This window comes from Pseudorasbora parva, chromosome 16 (genome assembly GCF_024679245.1).
Source record: "Pseudorasbora parva isolate DD20220531a chromosome 16, ASM2467924v1, whole genome shotgun sequence".
NCBI classification, from domain to species: Eukaryota; Metazoa; Chordata; class Actinopteri; order Cypriniformes; family Gobionidae; genus Pseudorasbora; species Pseudorasbora parva.
Genome location: NC_090187.1, coordinates 43,743,932 through 43,763,503, shown reverse-complemented (window position 1 = coordinate 43,763,503; position 19,572 = coordinate 43,743,932). Strand labels below are relative to the sequence as shown.

At 39.5% G+C, this 19,572-nt stretch overlaps 1 protein-coding gene across 1 annotated transcript in view; it reads right to left on the bottom strand.

Annotated features, from left to right (window-relative positions):
- The window catches only part of pepd (peptidase D), a 138,213-nt gene that overhangs the window by 44,842 nt on the left and 73,799 nt on the right, over window positions 1-19,572 (bottom strand). Inside the window, exon 9 of the mRNA XM_067419135.1 lies at window positions 7,837-7,883. Within this exon, the coding sequence (XP_067275236.1) occupies window positions 7,837-7,883 (47 nt within the window). The remainder of the gene's footprint in view (window positions 1-7,836; window positions 7,884-19,572) is intronic.

Here is a 19,572-nt window from a genome sequence, read left to right as displayed (position 1 = left end):
AAGAAGTGATTCTGTGTTGATAAAATCCACTAAAACAGATCTTTTAATTTCTAAAAAGCAGCTTATGCTGCATATTTAAGTGATGTTCTCACTGAGGGGCTCAGCTGCTTCATTTAATAAGTAATTATAAATGTAACGAAGCAAAAATTAGTGTTTAAATAAGCATTTGTTGTAATACATAAAATGTGATGCATCAAAAAAAAAGAAAGGCTGCATCTGAAATCGGATACTTCCCTACTATATAGTACAGGAAAAAAGAAGCATGTCTGCATCTGCAGTACTAAGAGCAGGAAGAAAGTCCCTGGATGGCCTACTACTTGACACTGAAGTGTGCATATGATGGGAGATGATTTGTGAATAATATTGAACCGGTGCAACTAAGCCCTAGGTCACACGACAACATAGCGAATGTAGCACGTCTGGATTACAGTCATACTACATAGAACGGGTTTTAAACTCACGGCCCTGTGGCCGCCTACTTGACATCAAAGTTTAGTGTTAGTGCGGTCTGCGCGTTGATGAAAAGCACAATTTTGTTGAGTAGTTGTGTGTGTGTGTGTGTGTGTGTGTGAAAGAGAGTTAGCTCGGCCCTCCCTCATGCAGTATAATCGGTCGACACCGCGTGATGGACAAGAACAGAAGCTGATCAGACAGTTGAAACGAATGTGGTCTAATAGCACTCAGATGGCCAATCAAATCAAAGTATAAATCTATATAAATATATAAATTTGTGTCCTCATAAATCAAATAAACAGACACACACACACACACCGTTGCGGAGAGAGACTATTCTTTCCGGTGAAATAAAAAAACTAAATGCGCACACATAAATGCACACAAAATGCAACGTGTCCATGCTCTTAATATACAATCATTGATGAACATCTTTGATTTTAACGAAGAAGAAAAAAAAACTATGAGAGTGGATCAAAACTGGAAACCTTTGAGGCGGTTTACTAAAATTCCCCCACCAGACCACAACTCAAATATTAATAATTAGATATACGTATTTAATCACTCATGAGAAGAATCTCGGAACTAATAATATATTTGACGCAAATTAATGTGAATATTGTTTGCAAATAGTCCCAAAAAGATTAGTTCCCAACTAGAAATCAGTTTCCTGTTCTGTTTGACTGGTTTACGGCCTTGCTTTCAATTAGTCTTATTTTAAAGGGGGGGTGAAACACTCAGTTTCAGTCAATCTCATGTCAATCTTGAGTACCTATAGAGTAGTATTGCATTTGTCATATCTCCGAAAAGTCTTTAGTTTTATTATATTTATAAAAGAAATATAGGCTGTACCGAGTCTTTCCAGAAAAAAACGAGTGGCTGGAGGCGTATCGAGTGGGCGGAGCTAAAGAATGACGAGCGGTGACGTCCTCAAGCGTGGAGAGACCCATCGCTATCTCAGCTAATACAGATATGATCCAGAATCATCCGGAGGCTGAAATAAACTGAACAGGAGAAACAGCAGCAGCAGGACGTCCGTCTCTGTGGTATGGACTGTATTTAGTGGCCTGTCAACATTTGTGTGTCTTTACTCGCAGTTTATGAGGACATGATTCGGTTTATGGACTATTGTATGCGACTAAACCTGAGCAGTAGCGAGCAAAACGGTTTTGCACGTCAGACTAGTGTAACGTTATACAGAGAACAGCAATGGAGTCCGTTAGCGCATTTGAATGACGAAGCACGCGATCGTGTCGTTTACTGATGTTTACTCACGCGACGAGCCGACAGCACAGACATCTGAAGCAGTTTTACTCACCGGCTGCTTCCAAAGCAGGACCGAACCTTTATCGCTGGGACCGCTCCGTCAAAAACACACTTCTTTGGTATGATTTGGTGAAGTCCTGACAGCAGTGGCGTGGAGATCCACTTTGAGACGCGACTGACGCGATGTTGTGAAGCTTCCCGTCATTTCTGCGTTCAAATCGGTTCAAATGCAGCGCTGCCTTCCCAGAATGCTGTGCTGAAGCGTTGAAGTCGCTCGACGTCACCCATAGGAATAAAGTGGAGCGGCGCGTCAGAAGTGTTCATGGACGACTGGATCTGCAGCTGAGAGTGTGTATGGGCGTGCGTTTCCTCTCTCGCTCTAGTCACGCGCGCGCTCCCTACCGGGAGAAGAGCCGTACGGCCCATACAAGGACCTTCCGCTCTATTAACGTCAAGCCGAGCCATACTCGAAAAAAACTCTCCGGAACTTGTGAGAAACCGGAAGGAGTATTTTTGACACAGAAATACTCCATCAAACGTCCAACATTAGTTTTTGAAACTTTGTCTATGTTTAGGATGGGAATCCAAGTCTTTAACAGTGGAAAGCTCAGTATGCAGGAAACAGCATTTCACCGCCCCTTTAAGCACAATTTAAATCATTCAATTTCAGAAGGAAAGTTAAAATTCAGAATAAGAGTTCATGTTCAAAAGAAACATTCATGTTGAAAAACTGTTAATAATAAAGATCGAGAAGATTGGATCGGTTGTGCTCTTCTTTTCTTTCCTTTTTTGTGTGGAAGACTTGATGCGGCCCAGCTTGACCCAGTGTATAATTAAATGTGTCATGATTTCCGCAAAAATATGAAGTAGCAAAACTGTTTTCAACATTGATAATAATCATAAATGTGTGTTGATCATCAGATCCTCATCTGAGAGTGATTAGTGAAGGATCATGTGACACTGAAGACTGGAGTAATGATGATAAATTCAGCTTTGATCACAGGAATAAATTACACTTTACTATATAATCACATAGAAAAGTTATTTTACCATTGGAATAATATTTTTAATTTTTGACCGTTTTTGATCAAATTAACGCAGCCTTGGTGAGCAGAAGAGACTTTTTTCAAACACATAAAAAAAAAAAAAAAATATCGCACCAGTTCTAAACTTATGAATAGCAGCGTAGTTGCACTCGAGAAACTTGTTTGCAAACTTTTATGAAACAAGTCCAAAAGTCACTTGCACTCATCCCTAGTGAGTGTGTGTAAGTCTGACCGCTGCTGAACTGATGTGAGCCGATGCCTGCTGTGACCTTGCCTGAGGGTCTGTCACGTTATGCCACACACACACACACACACACACACACACACACACACACACACACACACACACACACACACACACACACACACACACACACACACACAAACACACACACACACAAACACACACACACACACACACACACACACACACACACACACACACACCTGTTTACCACAATCTCTCTCATTATGTCCAGTCAGCGAGTCACTGGCCTCTAATGGCCTAAATGCGACCGCATGACACATAACGGAGCTCAAAGCATCTCTCACATTAAAAACCCTCATGATCCCTGCAGGAAACTGACATTCACAGCGGAAAAAGGAAAGTTCGGAGGAAATTGGACGGAAATTGGCTTCTCCTGAGAGATGAATGCAGAGGTGTGGAGTGATGTTACGAGAGAAGGTCACTTCCCAGCATGCACCTGGGTGGCCAGACCTGAAAGGGAAGATGTCATTAGAGAAAGTAGATCATGCATCACAATCTCTGAAGGTCTGGACAAAGCCACTCCTGCGCGGGCCGCTTCGAGACCTCCGCACGCCACCGCGGAGCTTCTTTAGAGGACATAACAAGTGGAGGGAGTCGGTCTTATCTTACAGCTCTCCACCAGAAGATACCGAGAGAAAATCCCTGTAAAAAAGCTGCAGCTTATCAGAGCTTTTGTTCGGAGAGGAGAGAACAGGTCGGCTGGTGTTATCAGACACAAACCACGATCACAGCGAGAAGATCAACAGCTCACACAGATAACACAGCAAACCGCAGTGAGGCGGACGACTCAAGCTTAACTACAAGATACTCATCATTTAAGATACTTTTTTTAGATTAAACATACAGTAAAATTGTGAAATAATATTACAATTTAAAATACATGTTTTCTATGTGAATATATGTTCAATGTAAGTGATATCCTGTGAATTTATCATCATTACTCCAGTCTTATGGACCCAGTTTATGTTAGGTGGCCTTAACTAATATGTACTAATATTGAAATTAATCATTTGATACAATGCACTTATCGTGTACCTACATGTTTTACATTGTACTTAAAATGAACTGCATGTAATTACATCTGTAAATATTTTCTGTAGTTACATTTATAATTACACTGTTGACACTTCTCTTACACCTAAACCTACACTCTAAAACAATTTCTGGGTTAAAAACAACCCAAGTTGTGTACAAAAAAGGACAAACCCAGAAATTGGGTTGTTTGAATGGGTCCATTTACTAGGGTTCAAACAACCCAATTTCTGGGTTTGTCCATTTCCATCCCAACTTGGGAACATGAAGTGTTTTAATTCTATAATATATGCTGTAAAAACGTCTTAGTGCTGCCCTCTTAAGGTTGAATGGTGGCTACTGCAGTCGAATTTTCCTATTGGACGTTGTTGTGCATCCTGACGTAGGATGGTACTTCCAACGGTTCACTATCCACCATAGGCGTAATTTGCGGGTGGGACGGGTGGGACATGTCCCCACCACTTTTTAAAACATCTTGCTTCACGGATGAACCTAACTAATACAAACAAAATACCTCCGGTTAACTAGAAGAGCATCATTTTTTTCGTGTGTTAAATAAGAGGCGACCAGGCGCTCGTTGCCGCTGTTATCAGATTTCTCTCGCGGCTCCTGCAGTCTTCACACAGACGAGCGCTTTAATCTAACGCTTAACGCCGTTGCAGAGACTTTCTATTTGTTCCGGTCAGATCACGAAACAAAATGCACAAAAACTGTTCCTGCTCTTGATGTACTGATGGTATTCGGTTTTGATGAGAGAAAAAATAGACCATGAGGGCAGATTAGAAACGAGAACTTCTGACACGTTTAACAGACTAGACCAGGGATTATAAGCAAAGTGTGCAAATCTATATGCCTTTATTCACGTGAAAAATCTTGGCACAACACTATATTGTGTTTAGATGCAATAATTAAACGACATCTATATCAATAAATTAACTATTTAATTGATTTACGGACATCTTAATACAATTTTTCTGCAATTGTTATTGTACATATTTTACATCTGATATAACATTGTATCAGCACTGCTACCCCCCTTAATACGCCATATAGTGCATATCATATGCACGCCAAAGCTCATTTTGATGTCTAAGCGCCCCTCATACGTCAAAATGAGCTTTGGCGTGCATATGGTACACAGTTTTTCACGTGCATATGATACGCAATTTATGTCCCACCCACTTTTTAAAACAAAGTTACGCCACTGCTATCCACGCCCCTGGCACAAGCTCACCACGCCCTAAGAAAGGTTTTCCCTTGATCACATGATGAGAACGGCTTCAGGCCAGTATGAGCGCTCATGATACATGAAGTAGAAACATTATGAATGAAACTCTCTCGTCACTTGCTTTCAACATCCTAATGAAGAAAATACAGATAAATAATGCAGTTGACACTTCTCTTACACCTAAACTTACACTCTAAAAAATGCTGGGTTAAAAACAACCCAAGTTGGGGTGGAAATGGACAAACACAGAAATTGGGTTGTTTGAATGGGTCCATTTACTAGGGTTCAAACAACCCAATTTCTAGGTTTGTCCATTTCCAACAGGTTTGTCCATTGTGTTTTTAACCCAGCATTTTTTAGAGTGTACCCTTAAACTGACCCACACCACCACACCCGTCCCTAACGTTACCTGTATCCCATCTCAATATCAGCAAAAGTGTTTTTCAATATAATATAAGCACATTAAGTACATTGTACTTAATATTTTTTTATGTAAGTACATAGTAGTTACGGTCACCTAATATAAAGTGGACCCTTGATCTTCACAAATCATTCTCATATGAGTATTTGATGACAAACACATATAATAATAATAATAATAATTCATTACATTTATATAGCGCTTTTCTAGGCACTCAAAGCGCTTTACATAGAAGGGGGGAATCTCCTCAACCACCACCAGTGTGCAGCATCCACCCGGATGATACGACGGCAGCCATATTGCGCCAGAACGCTCACCACACACCAGCTGATTGGTGGAGAGGAGACCGAGTGATGAAGCCAATCAGGAGAGGGGGATTATTAGGAGGCCATGATGGACAGAAGCCAATGGGCAAATTTGGCCAGGATGCCGGGATTACACCCCTACTCTTTATCGACAGACATCCTGGGATTTTTAACGACCACAGAGAGTCAGGACCTCGGTTTAACGTCTCATCCGAAGGACGGATATATGATTGAAAACCTTTTATTTGTGAAAATAGGGAATTCAGTTTTACCCACACCACCACACCTGTGCCTAACTTTACCTGTATCGCCAGTGTTCGAACGATACCTTAGCCTTTGGTGGAGACCACTTTTTTTGGGGGCATATACAGTAAAAGGTTAAGAGGCAAACGTGTCCCTGCTCTTAATATACAATCATTAAAGAACATCTTTGATTTTAATAAAGGGAAAAAATGAATAGGTCAAAAAGCCACCCACAAATAGTCTATAAACAAAGCATCCGTCTGTCTTTGAGTTCACATGAACAACGGTTAAATTACTCGTCAGGCTACAGAAGAATACCGTAATTCCTCCGTTCAACTAGGCTTAAGACATCGATAGTCACACAGACCTATATCAACCCAGCCACAACACATAATTGGGAATAACATGCCTTAACACAGAATTGACCACAGAGGCTTGGGGTCAGCTTCCTTTGCTGTTCTTCCAGAAATCCAAGATCAAGAAGTGGATATTCGTTTATGTTTTTTTCTACGAATCTTTGCGCTGACATGTACTGAACAGTTCAGTAGGCTAAATGTCAATGCAAAGATTCGTAGAAAAAACATACATGAGTGGAATTTGCACCGCAGCGCCACCACACCTTGATGGTCATGACAAGAACAGCATGTATAGTTATCTTTATTGAAGTGAATTAGATTAAAATCGCCGTCATGCATGAATGAATTATTATATATTTTTAGCATTTTTACATATAATAATCCACAAAGATTACATTACACAAAACTGAAATTGCACCTCAAAATAACACAGTTTCAATATTTTTTGAAACCCCCCAAAATTTCACAAATCACGTTTTCAGGGGAGCCCATGTCTTATTTAGGGGAGCCGAGCTCCCCCTAGCTCCCGCGTAGTTCGCACCCTGTGTATCCCATCTCAATAATAGCAAAAGTGTTTTGCATTACAATATGAGTACATTGTACTTATTTCTTATTTAAGTACTTAAGGCCACCTAATATAAAGTGGGCCCAGCGACCCTGAAGACTATCTAATTTTGCAATCAGAACAGTATTTATCTAGTATTTATTTAGATTAACAGGAAATTTTTAGGAATAAACTAAAAACACCATCTCTTCCCAGTCTGTCAGTAACGCCCGGTTTAGTTCCCATCTCTGAAGCCCCGCCTTCTGAAAAGCACAGTGTGCTCTGATTGGTCGGCTGGAGCAGTGTGTTGTAATTGGTCAAGTGCGTTTGGGAAATGTCCCACCCCTTACCATAACTGGCAGTTTCAACACACGACTAACTAACTCAACCCTCCCCTTTATTGTGCATATTAATGAGGAATATTGTGACATGTAAGTACTCAGAAGAAAACTCAAGACTAAAATGGAGTTCAGAAACACTGACACTGATATAAAGAAGAACTGGAATGTTTTCATGCACTAAAACTCCCTAACAAAAACTGTGATGGACGTTGGTTGTGAATAGGTTTGCTTCGTTCTCAGTGTATAGATGGGCTTGAAAAGAGTCTCTTCCTTTAATCAGGCCATCGGAGACAACATTAGCTCAATCAATCAAACAAATCACTCAATACTCACCTCTCCATCTCATACTCTTTCAGGCCCGGCTTCACACGTTTCATCACCTACAAGGAAACACACACTCAAATCAGATAAGAGCGCTTTACAAAATATTCTATTAGCCATCAATGTCCATCATCACAATGAGGGATTCCCTTTCCCCTCTCCAGATAAAGCCTCATAATCTCAATGAACTCTCGCCGGCAGTCGGAGAGTGCAGACGGCATCGAGAGCCGCAGAACGGCTCTGAAAATGACCAGCAATTGCCTTTAAATTACAGAACGACTCATCCATTTGATGAGATAACAGTCATTTGCAGCGCGGCAGAGAGAAATGAGGGAGCGCGTGTGTCGAGGGCAGATTAGAGGGGCTGTTTGATGATTGCAGGTTAGGAAGCTTTTATTTTAATCGAGAGTCTGAGTCACGGCAGCACTGAAGGATCCCCGGGAGACTGCGGAGATCAGGTTGTTTCAAATAATGGTATTGTGTTGGGTGACAGAGGTAATATGAAACTCGTACGAATAAAGAATAAGGGAAATAAAAGAATACTCTTCAGCCAGGAGGCATTAAATTGACAGTAAAGATATTTATAATGTTACAAAATATTCTATGTCAAATAAATGTTGTTCTTGTGAACTTTCTATTCATCAAAAAAATCACTGATTACACTAAAATGTAAAGAAGCAAAACTTTTCCACAATAAATGTGCTTCGTTATCCAGGTAGCCTACGATAAAGGGGAGTATTTTTTTTTTTTTGCCCATTACGTTGGTATCCCCAATCCTGTAGACCGGATTGCCTTATTGGGTTAGCTGATTGTATTAGGCATTATTAGGTTAATTGAATGTTGTTGGTTTATGGGTGGGGTTTAACTTTTGGTATTAACTTTCAAATTGGTATCATTCTCATTCATTGTGTTGTTTTGCCCTGATGAAGTCCATTGTGGGTCGAAACATGTTGGCTCTTGTATTTTAAAAGGACTTATTACACAGCTCTGTGAAATACTTGATTCTGATTGGTCAATCGCTTATTCTAGCGGTGTGTTATTCCCAGATAACACCGCTCATCCGGGTACTGCGAGTTATCTTGACCGGCTCTACTTCTGTGCTTAACGCTGGCGCCATCTTGTGGCTTAAACAGCCGTGGGTTACAATGGAAGACTTCAAGGCGGGTTTCCTTTATAACGTTTTAAATATGGACATTTTTCTCACACAAACGCATCGATTGGAATCAGAAGGCTCTATTAACCCATCGGAGTCGTGTGGAGCGCGTTATTTGACGGACAGCTGCATTTAATGGACTTCAGAAACAGCTCCAACTACTGCTGGGATTAACGTTAGCCTGGACTTTTTAAATATAACTCTGATTGTATTTGTCTGACAGAAGAATGTCATAAACACCTATAATGACCTGAGGGTGAGTAAATCATAGGCTTAGTTTCATTTTTGGCTGAACTAACCCTTTCAGCATTCATTCTCAACATTTAGCAGCAATAGATAAAGGCTTAAAGCAGGCTGGAACTGTTTTTCTTTGCGGAAGCTTTGCGTAAGAGCTAATAAAATATTTAATCTCAAGACAATATTTGGTGTCTAATAATTATTTATTTGAGACTAGTAGGCGTGTAATAAGCGGGATAATGTCCACCCAGCCGGTTGTGATCGCAGAATAAACCCCTTCAGAGTGACGCTCCGCTTCGCCTCGGGGTCCTGATCACTCTGAAGGGGTTTATTCTGAGATAACAAACGGCTGGGTGGACATTATCCCTTACTTAAGCCATACCTAATAAAGGCTTTTTTATTATTATTTTATTATAGTGTCTTGGACCTGCCTTTTTGGTCATTGGACTTTTCCCTTTCCCAAGAGCACCTATTACAGACTATTTAACTCCACCAGAGCGCCGAGTTGAACCTTTTGCAATCATAACTGTGTGTTGATCATCAGATCCTCATATGAGAATGATTAGTGAAGGATCATGTGTCACTGAAGACTGGAGTAATGATGATCAATTCAGCTTTGATCAAAGATATAAATACAATTTGACTAGATATTCACATAGAAAACTGATGTTTAAAATTGTGGCAATATTGTACAATTTTTACTGTATTTTTTTAATCAAACAATTGCCGCCTTGATGAGCAGAAGAGACTCTTTCAAAAAAAATGCAAAAATCTTACCAACCCCAAACTTTTGAAAAGGATTGGGAATCGTAAGAAAGTAGAGTTTAGTTCTATCAGACACATTTCAATAGAAAAGTTATTGAAATAGTAATTTTTCATAATATTACAGTTTTTACTAGGGCTGCACGATATTGGAAAAAAACTGACAGTGTGATATTTTGTTTTTCAGCTAAATATATCGCAATATGAAAACAATGTCACCCGATGAATTGAATAGCTCTATTTGTAAAGAATCATTCCAGAATGCTTGGAATGATTTTGTAGGGTATCTGCATAGAAAATAATAAACAAATAAAAAGCACAGATAAATACAGTAGAACAAAGACGCAAATTAAATAAACAGTGCTTTATGTTTTTCAGGTAAATCTTACTGTATTCAGGTACAGACATTGAATAATCAAACTTAAAATAACACTTAACTGTTTAAATTAAAAATAGTTTATATAATTAATTAACACAATGTGTCTTTGTTTGAGCTACAAAAGTGGTTTTGATATTAGGCTGCTGTCACTAATGCACGGATCCAATACAATGCTACCCATCTGTTTCTCATTGGTTATCAACACATAAACAACTGTGTTTATGAGGATACTCCAGGGCATTTTGACTTCAATTTGAGTGCATGTGTCCGTTCAAGTTTAAGAGAAAAGAAAGAGGCATGAACTCAGTGTCCTGCGAATGCGAACATCGCAATAGCGATACTAAAATGATTTATTGTGCAGTCCTAGTTTTTACTGTATTGTTCTTAGAAAAAACAGGACGAGGAGCAGCAACAAATGACCACTTGACTTGTCTCGCTGTGCATTAGACGCTCGCGGTCTCCTGATAAAGATCACCCGGCAGCACTGGGAGTTCGGGAATAAGCGAGAATGAGCGGGAACGAGCGGGAACGAGCGGCGATGAGTGGCTCAGGTGTCGAGCGCTGGCTTTTAATGACGTCCCGCGAGAGGGACAGGAGGAGAGGGGCGAAGCGGATAGACACGGTCACGGTAACTTATCATTTGTCCCTATATGTTCTTGCTGTGCTGAATATAAATGGCTCATTAAGAATATAAAAAGGTCCGGTGTGTTCTGATGCATCTTCAGTCGGATGCAAAACACATTTAGAAAGGTTAAAGGCAATAAAAAACAAAGAAAGCAGAAGATCAGTTTCTACAAGTGAAAAGAAACCCAATGGAATACATACAGTAAACCAATTCAGAGCTGAGAGCAGACATACAACTGAATTGTTCTAGGCTACAAAGAGACAATATATAAAAACTAAATTCATTCTGTCAGTTAGCAGCACTATTCAGGTGGGATTCGTTTTCTAGATTACTCTAAATGAGTTACAGAATCGAATGTGCCTGTAGTTCAAAGAGAAAAATATGGTGATACTAACCAATGACATAAGTTCGATTATGAAATAATAACTAAACTATATAGTAATAAAATATATATCTTAAATGCAAACCAAGTTGTTTTGGTTAAAATCACCTTAATCCCAAGTTATCAGAGGAACCAAATGTGCAACAGTCAGCATCCGGAAGCAAAAACTCTTAAGGGATGTAGAATAAGGTCATGCAGAATAAGGCATTAATATGTGCTTATTAAGTGCTGATATCCTATTAATATGCATGCTAATAAGCAACTTGTTAATAACTGAACCTTAAAATAAAGTGTTACCGAGATCTCTTAAGCTCCACCCACTCATATGAAACACTGCAATAATTGACCGTCCCCAAACTGTTCCCACAAAGTTGGAAGCATGAAATTGTCCAAAATACCTTGATATGCTGAAGCATTAAAAATTAATTTCACTCGAACTAAGGGGCCAAGCCCAACCCCTGAAACACAACCCCACACCATAATCCCCCATCCACCAAACTTTACACTTGCCACAATGCAGTCAGGCAAGTCATGTTCTCCTGGCAACCGCCAAACCCAGACTCGTCCATGGGATTGTCAGACTGAAGCGTGATTGGTCGCTCAGAGAACACGTCTCACTGCTCTAGAGTCCAGTGGCGGCTGCTTTACTCCACTCCTTTGCTCCGCTTTGCATTGCTCTTGGTGATGTAAGGCTTGGATGAGCTGCTCGGCCATGGAAACCCATTCCATGAAGCTCTCTACGCTGTTCTTGAGCTCATCTGAAGGCCACAGAAGTCTGGAGGTCTGGAGCTGTTGACTCTGCAGAAAGTTGGTGACTTTGCACTGTGACATTTACATTTATGCATTTAGCAGACCCCCAGCATGCATTGTGACCCTCAGCATGCGCTGACCCCGCTCTGGGATTTAACACTTCGTAGCTGAGTTGCTGTTGTTCCCAATCGCTTTCTCTTTGTTATAATCCCACTAACAGTTGAGCGTGGAGTATTTAGTAGTGAGGAAATGTCAGGAATGGACTTATTGCACAGGTGTCAGCCTATCACGGCCCCACGCTTGAGTTCACTGAGCTCCTGAGAGCGACCCTTTCTTTCACTAATGTGTGTAGAAGCGTCTGCAGGCTGAGAGCTTGATTTATACTAGGGATGCACCGAATGTTCGTCAACCGAAATTATTCGGCTGAAAATAGCCAAAAAAAGCACTTTCTGTATTCGGCTGAATAAGTAAAAAGGCCGAATAATTTTTTAATGGACACGATCAAATAGTAACCCACGTAGAGTGAGAGGAGCGCGCTTTATGCAGCAAACATCAGCAGTGTGGACCTAAATAGGGCATCTCATGTCATCGATGAGAAGAGGAACCGACTTTCATGTGAGAAAGCAGAGAAGCTACTTTTCATAAAGAAGAACCTGCCACTTTTCATAAAGAAGTAGGCTAAGTAGGCTTATGTCTAGGACAGTTATTTATTTGTTGTGGGTTCATCCACATTTTTTGCACTATTCAATGCACATTAGTTGTTGTAGACATACAGAGTTACATTCTTTCAGCAGTCAGTTATAGGCCTAGCATAGGCTATTCAAGAAGGGGGGCTTCAAAGATGGCCAAATAAAAATATATTTTTTATTTTAATAATTATTTATTTCAAGTTATGTTGTGCTTAGTTTGTATAATATCTGCTGGAATGTTAAAAAAATGTTCAGTGTTAAATAAATATTTTGAAATTGTATTTTTGTTATTTGATTTATTTCTCTGAAAAGCAACACAAAATAGTAAAAAGCTAATTTTTACTATTTAATTATTGTAATGGTAAAAAAATTGCCAAATAAATGGAAAAAATGCGAAACACCGCGTTCGGTATTCGGCCTTCGGCCAAGCATTTCATTATTATTCGGCTTCGGTTTCGGCCAAGAATTTCATTTCGGTGCATCCCTAATTTATACACCTGTGGCCATGAAGGGACTGAACACCTGAACTCAGTGATCTAGAGGGGCGTCCCAATACTTTTGGCAATATAGTGTATAACCATTCCATTTCATGTATTCATGCAAGACGTTAGTTTCTCTTCAGAAATCTACATTTATGCATTTGGCATTTTGCCTGTATTCAGAGTGCATTAAATTTGAAAATCAAACCATTAACTCTGGCATTATTAGCACCATACCCTACACACCAATAAACACGCTTGAAATCACATCTACATATAGTCCATTATTCATAGGTTCAAAGGTCAAATTAATGTTGTCCGCTCCTGTCACACTCAATAAAACAGTAGAAGCCTCTGGACAGGAACTGAACTCTTAATCTCCTCTCGACTGAATCTGACTTTTGCCTCAGCTCTCCTCACAGCAAAGACAAAATCAGCATTTAGTCGGTCATTTACATTTCAAACTAGCCAAAGCTGCTGCTGTAAGCATCACTGACGGACCGCTGCACATTCAGAGGAGTGTCACGTAACCCATCACGCAGCGGTCACATTTCATCCCCGGAAATAAAGACAGTCATATTCTGCTTAGAAACGTAGAAACTGGAGCCTATTTTAAGGCCCATTAAGATCCTCTAAAGTAAAATAATGTAAATTGTTGGCTGGAACATGACATTTAGTCAAAGCGCTGGAGAGAGAAAGAGGAGAAAGATAATTTAGATTCTGTTCCGAGATCTTCATCCAGAAATCCTCAACAAATTAAATTGAGCTGACAATCATTTTAGACAAGGCATAGAACAGTTTTCAGACAATCTCTAAAATGTTACAAAAATGTAAATGCAAAGTCTGTAGTGATTGGTCGATTCTGCTCTGATTGGTCAGATGACCCAGTCTGATGTGATTGGTCGACTCTGCTCTGATTGGTCAGATGACCCAGTCTGATGTGATTGGTCGACTCTGCTCTGATTGGTCAGATGATCCGGTCTGTTGTGATTGATCACAGGCTGGTATTATGCAAATTAGTTACAAACCTACGCAGTTTTAGCAGGAAGTGTGTCTGAATTACTGTCGTTTCAGGCAGTTCAGAATAACTTCTTTCTTTTGGGAGATGACAAATCCATTTATCTGCACTTTGATCTGTGAAACTTAGCAGAACTTCTACATTCAAAAACAGCTCTATTACACACTACATGAAAGGGAATATCCGAAAGAGCATAATAGGGGCACTTTAATGGTAACGATTAAGGCTTCTATTAACGATTATTTTTACATTTTAAGGAAGAAAGATGTTTGGAAAGGTTTTCCCATCCACATCAGCACAAAAATAGAGACGCTCCACAACCATTAACGGAATTGAAAGTCACAAAAATAAAAAATGGAAGTGATTCTAAATAGATTTTGATTCTCATCCCTCGTCTAAACTCTGGCCGTACAGTGAACTCTTCGATATCACTCGATCCTCATTTCGCCATTCAAAAAACAATTTATTTCCATTGTGGCCGTGACTCATGTCCCTCTTAAACCAAATATCCAGTAATAACGGAAGACGAGAGGTTATAGCCGAGAGATGTTTGTCTATATCAGCTCAGGCTGAGACTGGCACTAATAAAGACCTATGAGTGTTAATATGTGCCAAGGCCATCACTGCTGGAAAACAGAAATCAAAAGAGCCTCAAAACCCGTCCTTCAAACCTTCATCTGACGATCGACCCCTGTGCCAAGGTTATTCTTCATTTGATAAGGTGCTGAGGTTATTTTCTTCAGATAATGCAAGGACAACCATTCACTGTGCTTCGACAATGCCGGCTGAATCCTGACCACTAACCGCTTAAAAGCAATACACTGCAAAAAATGCTCTTCTTATTTAGTGTTTTTTTCTTGTTTCCAGTTCAAATATCTAGAAAAGTCTTAAATCAAGATGCATTCACTAGATAAGTCAAATGACATAAGATATTTTTTCTTGTTTTCTTGAAAATAAAATCTAAAAAAACTTAAAAAAAGAGTTTTTGCATAAAACAGGCGAATCTGCCAATGGGGTGAGAAAAATAATCTTATTTCTGTTTGGGACGGAAACAAGAAACAAGATTTCAATCAGAAACAAGATTATTTTTCTCACACCGTTGGCAGATCATTTTGCCAAAAACTCACTTTATTTTATTTGTAGCCAAAGTTAAAATGCATTATAATATTTGCAGTTTCATTACACCTGAAATCGGTTGTGTGTCATGTGCTTTAATGCATTACACTTTCTAAGTAAAACATAAGTATTGTAATGTGTTATAATGGCGCTTGCAATTATTCATGAGACTATTATAAGGTGCATAACAAGGCATAATTAATGCATATAAAGGCTTTAAGTATTTTTTGTGTATAACCCACGCATCAGAAATATAACTGATGAGAGATCTATTCCATTAAAGGGGGGGTGAGACACTCAGTTTCAGTCAGTGTCATGTCAATCTTGAGTACCTATAGAGTAGCATTGCATCCTGCATATCTCCGAAAAGTCTTTATTTTTTTTATAATTATATAAGAAAGATGCGCTGTTCCGAGTCTTTCCGAAAAAAGCCGAGCGGGTGGGGGCGTGTCGTGTGAGCGGAGCTAAATAATGACGTGTGCAGCAGCGCGCTGTGTGTTGAGTCAAGTGCGTCGTAAAGCTGTCATCCCTAACAGCGGGAAAAAAACTTTATTCAAAATAAAAATATGGCTTTTAATCAGATACAGCCATACATCTATGATCCGGAATCAGACCCAGAGGCTGCAGTTGAACAGGAGCAGCAGCAAAAACGACTAGAGCAGGACGTCTGTATGTGGTACAAGTTATACACTAACTATATAATAAGCTTAGCGGCTTGTGTTATTTACATATTTATACTTGAATTATATCGTCGTATTTTTGTCTTTGAAGGTGTACATGTGGGAAGTGCAGTTGTGCACGTGTGTGTGTGTGTGTGTTTACGCGTGGTTTGTGTAGACAGTAAGCGGACCGGTTTTGCACGGCAGGCTAAGTTAGTGTTTACATAGAAAGACACGGAATAGTAGCGCATTTGAATGAAGAAGCACGCTTATTTAGTTCAACATATTTCCCCACTCTTTGTGTATTGTTGTTTGGAGTGCTTTTACAATACACAAACATAAAGTTACACATATAGTGGCCAGCTAAACAAATGTACACGCACTACACATCGCATGCTCCATTGATCAATTAACTATACGTGATCATGTTTGGGCTACTTGATGAGCATAGGCAAAGACACAGACATTTGAAGCAGTCTCACTCACAGCCTGCGGTACTAACGTTGGGACCTTTATCGTTGGGACTGCTCCATCCTTCAGCATTAGGCGATTGGGAAAATCCGGCGTCGAGCTGGGCCTTGTTTATGAAACAGTCGGCACCGAAATGCAGCGAACAGATATAAACATTCGCGCAACTCAGTTGCTGATCCGGAAAAGCAAATTACATCCACTGTTGCCTTACCGCGGGGTTTTGGGGAATCTGTGCAGGACTGTCTTGGTCTGGCAACCAAAAACGCACTTTTTTGGTGACATTGTTATGTGCACATCACCTGTGCAGCATCCTACAAGCCAGCGCTTTGATGGGCGTAGCCTGTTACTTTCGCTCTCTCCCTCTCTCTCTCTCTCTCCCTCTCTCTCTCTCTCTCTCTCCCTCTCTCTCTCTCTCTCTCTCTCTCTCTCTCTCTCTCTCTCTCTCTCTCTCTCACGCTCTTCCGGTAGAATTGTCCGTAAGGCCCATACAAGGAAATTCCGCCCCCATTAACGTCAAAGGGGACGCAGGATCGCAAAAAACTTGCCGAAACTTATGACTAACCGGAAGTAGTATTTTTGACAAAGAAATACTCCCATCAAACGTCCACCTTAACTTTTGAAACTTTGTCTATGTTTAGGATGGGATTCCAAGTCTTTAACAGTGTAAAAAGATCAGTATGCATGAAACAGCATTTCACCCCCCCTTTAAGTATTTTTTTCGGGGATCTGTACTTTACTTAAGTATATTTTATTTGCATCTACTTTTACTCTTACTCCACTACAATATTAAAGGCAAAGTTTACTTTTTACTCCAATACATATTACAATGCCCGCTCCAAGTATTAAGTATTTATTACACTTGATTTCCAAACCGGTCTGGTCGGTCATGGATGATCCAGTCGGGTATAGACTTGGAAAAGCTGACAAGTCAGGTTTGCCACACTAACGTTAGCTCAGTGTTTCCCCAACTTTTTTATTTTGCGGCAGAGAATTTACTATGAAAACATCGGTAACATTTTACAATACAGGTGCACTATTATAATTCATGCCTAACTAATGCACAGATAATCATGAGTTAATGTATTACTAATGAAGAACTAAACCATTTATTAATGATTACTGCATCAGCAGCTAATGAACATTTTCTATGATTAATAGATTAAGTAATATATGAATTGCTATTAACATCATTAATTCCCTAAAAACATATTACATTAACTAATAATGTAAATTCATGTATTCAAAGCCATGCATTCCGACTCTCAGTTGTCTGTTTAAATCATCATTAATCATAACAATTGGCAAAATTATAGTTTGACTTTACTTGTTGAGGCACATGACTGTTAACTAATTGTAACGTAATATGTCATTGTGGTTATGGCTTTTGAATTAATCTTGAATTAGTTAATAGTATCTTGCTCCTCATCTGTTTTATGGAGCTAATGTTATGGAACATGTCTATTTTAAGTTTAACCCCTATACTGCGTTAAGGTGCTTCATTGTCTCTTATTAATTGCAAATCTAACAAATTCTTAATTGCAGTATCTAATCTTATCATTTGTTCAATTAAAGCATTGCAGATCAGTCCCAAAAGATTGTATCTGCTTAATTATTGATATTTACAGTAAATTTGAATATTTACTTTTTACTTTCCGTACTTGAGTACGTTTTAAATCTGATACTTTTGTACTTTTACTCAAGTGATGTTTGAATGGAGGACTTTCTACTTTTACTGGAGTATTTTTTTATTTAGGTATATATACTTTCACTCGAGTATAACTTTTGTGTACTTTTACCACCTCTGATTATAACGGCGGTTGCAATTATTCATGAGAGTATTATAAGGTGCATAACAAGGCATAATTAATGCATATAAAGGCTTTAAGTATTTTTTGTGTATAACCCACGCATTAGAAGTCTTTATTATTCATCAGAAATATAACTGATGAGAGATCTATTGCATTAAGAGCGATCTGTTTCCATAAGAGGCGGGTTGTGTGGGAATCTCTCAATAACTGCGACATGAATCGATGTTCAAAAACTCTTTCAATGTAACGATCAATGTCAAAGCCAGCAGTTACTCTGATAATTATGATCTCAGCTTAAACACGTAGCATTAAGTCATGTACTGGCCCATTAATATCAACCCTCTTAAAAAGGCTTTTTATTCATTCAAGGATATCAGGAGCTTATTCTACCACAAAGCAGCACCATCAATCTTGGCTTATTAAATGTCTCAGAGTTTTATTCACGTCGGCCGCTCGACTGCTGTGCATTTTCAAACATTTGAAACATCATGTTCCCTTAATAAATACCGCCTAACAGCGCATATATCAAGGGTCTGCGTTCATCTGTAAGCGGAGCGGAATAATGCACATTATGAGAGAGCCGTGTGTTACATGATAGATGACAGAGCTTCACTTTAGACGATATTAGAAAGCCATTTACAAGAGCGAGTTGTGTTCACTGATGCATTTTTTCTTATGTTTGTACATTATTAGCATCTGATTCAATAAGGAACTGTTAGGTAGAGTTGTGGTCAGAATTATTAGCACTCCTGGTGGATATGAGCAAAGATGGCTGTAAATATGAATCTGCAGTGTTTGTTCTTTTGATCTTTCATTAAAAAATGCACAAAAATGTAACTGACGTCTCAGCCTAGTCTAGCCTGGGCATCTGTGTGTGTGTGTGTGTGTGTGTGTGTGTGTGTATTAGGTGCCATCTGAAGGAGGTGTGGTCAACACACCTGACACTTGTTGGATGCGCAGTTAAATGAGCCGATGATTGCTCGTGGAGTCTCTCTCTCGGCGTTTGTCTCCAGCGTGTGTACTGTTGGGTCCTCACTTATTGTTAATGTTATTTTTATGTTTGTTTTGCTTGCGTTAAAATAAAAGTTTTATTCGGATTTGACGCGCCTGGTCTCCTTCTTTGTTGCAGCGTGAGAGCCGGCTGTAACAAATGGGGGCTCGTCCGTACTACAGGGAGTGCAGAATTATTAGGCAAGTTGTATTTTTGAGGATTAATTTTA